The sequence below is a fragment of the Scardinius erythrophthalmus genome (genome assembly GCF_964197995.2).
Source record: "Scardinius erythrophthalmus genome assembly, contig: HAP1_SCAFFOLD_681, whole genome shotgun sequence".
NCBI classification, from domain to species: Eukaryota; Metazoa; Chordata; class Actinopteri; order Cypriniformes; family Leuciscidae; genus Scardinius; species Scardinius erythrophthalmus.
The window spans coordinates 14,077-19,345 of NW_028295940.1; the positions used below are offsets into that span (position 1 = coordinate 14,077).

Sequence of the window (5,269 nt, forward strand, 5' to 3'; positions counted from 1 at the left end):
GAATGTTGCCCATAGCAACATAACGGCGTGTCTATGACGGCGTGTCGTATTAATTTTTCTTTTCTCCCCAAATCACAACTTGGGGTAGCTCATTGGCGCCATCTTGTGACTCAAACCGATTACTACGACAACAAATGCTAAAAAAATGGCATTTTACGGGAGGACTCCTAAAAGGCGAACAATGAACCGAAGAGATGCATGAGAACACGTTAAAAAATAATTAATATCTAGTCAAAAAGGAATCTTGATTGCAGATTTATAAAGATTAATTTTAATTTTTAATTTATTGCAGTGTTCGTGTTGGCAGATCACACTGTGCTGTAATTTTCTTACACAACGGCATTTCAATCACATTTATAAGCAACCGTGAAATAAGAGGTCGGAGTTTATTTTCGATAGATGAATGGTTTAAGCGCATATACAACCTTTCAATCTAGGATTTTATCGGCGTTGCGCTTTGAAGAATTCTTGATAATCATTTGAATACTGGCTTTTGTTTGAGTGCGTACAAAATGCAGCCCGAGGCGCACAATCCACACCCAAATCTTTCTGAGGTTATCCTCCTGCACACCCCGGTCCTGTTGCTGCATAGGTGGGGTTCTGTGTGTCGCATGTATTCACTGGGGGGTGTTGGGGGGGAGGTGTTTGGCTCAGGATCCCCACCGCATTGGACAGCATGCATTTTATCTACCCAACGCCAGACCCGGGAGCTTCCCCTACCGAATTAAAGGGAACACTGGCAGATCTGCACCGCTAGGGGGCGTAAGTATAACCCCCGAAGCCCAGCATCGACGCAGTGCTCCACCAAGCTCTCCTCTCTTCATTCATTGTGCTCAATTTCAGCCTGTAGCAAGATCAAGGAAGCCTTGTCTAGAAAGAGCACTGCAGTCATGGCAGTTTCAACAGGTTTGTCTATTTATTGCATTTGTATGCTTTTAAAGATGAAACTGCATGGTGTGGCATAATGAATAATCAAACTCATTTTAGAACGTGCACTGTTAAATAAGTGAGACTGTTCGTTGTGAGTATGGCTATATGAAGTTGTCCTATGCATATTCGGGAATTGCAGTTTGATTTATTTTATTCATTTTTTGGGGTACTACTGCTGATAGGCTACTTCTATGGTATTGTTTTAAAACTATTTTAATACATTTAAAATGAGAGCAATGCATTCTTTGAGAGCGCCGTTATTGAACGATGGATTCAATTATTCACGAAAAAAAAATGAAAATAGTCAAACCCGTATGACTGTTCCCTTGAACACAAAATGTTGAAGAATGGCAGTCTCATTCACTCTAGGCTATACAATGAGAATGAAGAGTGGAATAACATAAGGGTGAGTAAATGATAAAAATGTTCATTAAGGGTGGACTATCCCTTTAAGAGTGAATGGGGTGCTGAAAATCGCCAACTAAGCAGTTGCAAACCCCTTAAGTTCAGTACCGCATCATTGCGATAGAGCCAGTTCACGAGACAAAACCTGTTTACTCCAAAGATATTACAAATATGTCTATATTACATGTTAGTTTGTGGGTTGCTTTTTCTCCCTCTCCTTATAGGTAATAAAAGCTCCGACTATTGGCAGTTTGAACAGCTTTCTATTGATTCTCATTAGATGAAGGTCCACTCGCCTGTGGAGACTGCAGGTTCTCAGAGCGCGTGCACAGCCAACCGGCTTGTCGCTGAGCTTGCAGTCTCGTTATGCAGATAATCAATCACCCGAATTACTGACGCTTTCTGCTGAAAACACTTGAGTTTGCAACATGAATTGTGCCTCGTCCATGCTCAAACGCTAATTGAAATCACTGTTTATGTGATTAATAATTCAGTCGATTGCAGTCTGAATGTGTCTCAGCGTTATTTTAGAGCTCATAGACTCTGACAGTCCAGTCTACTATTGCCATATTTATAGATGAAATAAACCAGCATCTGTCCATGGTGCTGAACTCTGTCCCCTGCATTGTTTTCCTTACTTCACTCCAGGTCTTCACTGGCATCACATTGCTGCTAGGTCCATATTAAGCCTATCGATGTTTCTTTTGTTTCAGCGTTGTTAAAAATATTTAAATGTATTTACAGAATCATACATGAATTTGGACCAGAGTGCCTTTCATTATGGTAAGCAGATGAGTATTGCATGGCCTTATTTATTTATTTAAAACGTAAAGGCCCGGTTTCACAGACAGGGCTTAGATTAAGCCAGGATTAGGCCTTAGTTGCATTTAAGTAGCTTTTATAAACATGCTTTAGAAAAAAACAATACTGGTGTGCATCTTGAGATAAAACAACGACACTGACATATTTTCAGATATGAATGCAGGTTGCTTCCAGTTAAAACAGCTCAAATATGCATGTTAGTCTAGCTTAAGCCTTGTCTGTGAAACTGCGGGAAAGTCAGTAAAACAGAGTATGTCACCACTCTTGATTTCTGAGCTCAGATTACGAGACGTTGCGGACCACGGGTGTCATCCTAGCTGTGATTATGTTCGTTGGTGGAATTCTTATTGCTATGAGTAAGTCACTAACATAATAATCATAGGCATTTTGTAATATAGGATGTGCTGAATGAGTGCAAGTAATAGTAAATGGCTGTGATGTTAGATTGTAAATATTTTCTGGTCACGAAGGATCAGAAAGAGTGGCATTCACCTGACAATGATTGTAGTCAATCCCATTTCACTTCAATCAGTGCAGTGAACACAGTCAATTCACCAAATCATTTGTCTGAGTACTGCAATATGAACAATTTTGGTTAATTTAAAGGGATAGTTCACCCAAAAATGAAAATTCTGTCATCGTTTACTCTCTCTCAAGTTGTTCCAAACCTGTATGACTTTCTTTCTTCTGCTGAACACAAAAAAAAAAAACTATGGGGACCAGCAACTGTTTAATTACCAACTGTCTTAAAATATCTTCTTTTGTGTTTAGCAGAAGAAAGGAAATCATACAGGTTTGGAACGACTTGAGGGAGAGTAAATGATGACAGAATTTTCATTTTTGGGTGAACTATCCCTTTAAATGAGACTGAATTCATTCCTTTCAAACTGGCTGAACTGAAACTGAATTGACCCCAATCAAAGTCCCTTTCAATGACATATTTCACCATCTCTAAATGTTTTTCGCCCCAACAGGTAAAAAGTGCAAATGTACGAAATCCAAGTAAGCGGTTTTCACATGAATGTGCAGCCTTGACTGTGCATGTGGAATGAGCCCGTATAAAGGATGAGGAAACGTCTTGAACGAAAAAAGATGGAATTGATGGTGCCATGAGTGTTCTCTGTAAAGCTCCTTTACTGTTTGAATGCAGCCCCTGGTTTCTAAATCGATTGGTTTTCGAACTGACCAGCTTCTTCTTTCAGCTCACCTACACTGTCTATTCATTCAAACAACAGCACGTTTAACACATGTACGCCTGTCGTGCTTATAAACACTGAAGTTATGGTTAAAATAAGGCAGCAGAAAGTTTGTTTTTGTGCTTCCCAAACTAAGAACTGAACTATGTGCTCTTTGTGTGGGTAGGCAGTGTGTATCAAGACTGATAAAATGCTCCGCATGTCGTCCTGAGAGGATCTGAATCGCCAGGCCCTTGCACACAAATCAACCGACAATACTTACATTTGATTAATGCGGATGAGCATGCTTGCTAAATATGGATTGCTTAGATGGACCAGCGTGGCTAATTGGCATAAATTGTATGATTTTTTTTTTCCCATTACAGATCTAGTCCAGTGGAAGGCCCTCAGCCACCAAAGACAGAAGGTACAGTACATCAACATTAATTAATGTTCTACTCAAAAATACCGTCAGAATTTATTGAACGCCTGATTGATTTCGCCTTTTTTTCCTTTAAAGTTCCCCCTCAAACGGTGTAAAGCGGATGGTGCAACAGGGCAACTCATTACAGTGAGAGGAAATGCTCAGACTCACAAAGTTGCTTACAAGAATGTGGAGGAGAGTAGAACCCGCTTGACCTCTTTTTGTAACCTCAGCCTAAATGCTGATCTGTGGCTGTATTTTTAGGTCTCTCAGTAGAACTTGTGCTTCATTATGTCGTTTTGTGTTTATATAGTGCTAATGATACCATTCATGATGCACCTCATATGATTGCAGTTATTTGACTTATGCATGAACAATTTGCTTTAAGTTTGATTTATTATATGAGGGCTAGATCTAAAGGCATTTTTTGGAAATACTTGCAGATGACTAATGATTAGCAGACTAATTGAATGACAGATGTTTCATCTAATAGATTTCAATCCTTTAGACAGATATAATGAAATTGAATTGAACACTCGTTTACATTTTAATAAAGAATAAACGACTTCCTAGCAGCTCTCCAGCATGGAACTATGCACAATCCTGTGTCGCCCTGTGTAATTTGTGCATGGCAGGTGTCAACAAAATGTAAGACAATTGTAAAATTTTAGCATTTATGTCTTGTATTATATATTTATTTATTATTTTAGTTCCTGCATATTTATATAATGAATTATACTATTGGATCCATTCCATCCATTTATAGTTTTCTTAGTTAATCTAAACATGCAACATCTTTTCATTTACAACTTGTAAGGCCGTTTATTGGATCAGTAAAGTCAGACATCATTATGCAACTGCGCATTACTTTATGGAGGGCATAGACACTAAGAAAGTCTTGCATTAAGAACTTATGGTGCAACAATCAAATACAGAGTTGCAAACTAACTAGTGGTTACTAAACCCCTAATATAACTTAACATTTAAGTAAAACCTCACGAGCAGCTGGTGGAACCTTACCTTGGCGTTAAACATGATCTTATGTCCATTGTCACAGCATGAATATTTGTATACTGTTTTCCAGTAAACAAAGCACTTTAGAGTTTAGACATTAATACTTTACTCCTAAACTAAGTGTTACTAAAAGCAACTGATTTAATTGCAACTGAATGTATTTATGTCTCATGTACTAATAAATAAAAAGCATCCATATAACTTTTAGAATAATGAATCACTGTGCTTCTGTTCGCTCACCATGTTTTTTTTTTTTTTTTTTGGGCGGGATGTTTATGAATTCATTACAAGCCATTTTACTGCAGAAGTTTTTTTGTGTGTGTGTGTGTAATGCTTTACAGTGACATTATTGAGTATAAGCAGCAGTCATAATGATGAGTTCGATACGGTTATATGAAAATGCCTTTTTTATTATTCATCCAAATATTAGTCATATACCAAAGACATTTGTCTCAAAAAAAAGATCCTGAGTTATAGAGGTTCATTCTTGGTTTTTACT

At 38.1% G+C, this 5,269-nt stretch overlaps 1 protein-coding gene across 1 annotated transcript; it reads left to right on the plus strand.

Annotated features, from left to right (window-relative positions):
- Nucleotides 1-2,087: 2,087 nt before the first annotated feature.
- On the plus strand, nucleotides 2,088-4,020 carry LOC308686712 (uncharacterized protein; the record flags this gene model as incomplete). The annotated part of the gene is made up of 4 exons (XM_081395150.1): nucleotides 2,088-2,118; nucleotides 2,439-2,513; nucleotides 3,719-3,759; nucleotides 3,853-4,020. 4 exons carry the CDS (start codon nucleotides 2,088-2,090, stop codon nucleotides 4,018-4,020), a joined length of 315 nt encoding a protein of 104 aa, XP_081251276.1.
- Nucleotides 4,021-5,269: the final 1,249 nt, after the last annotated feature.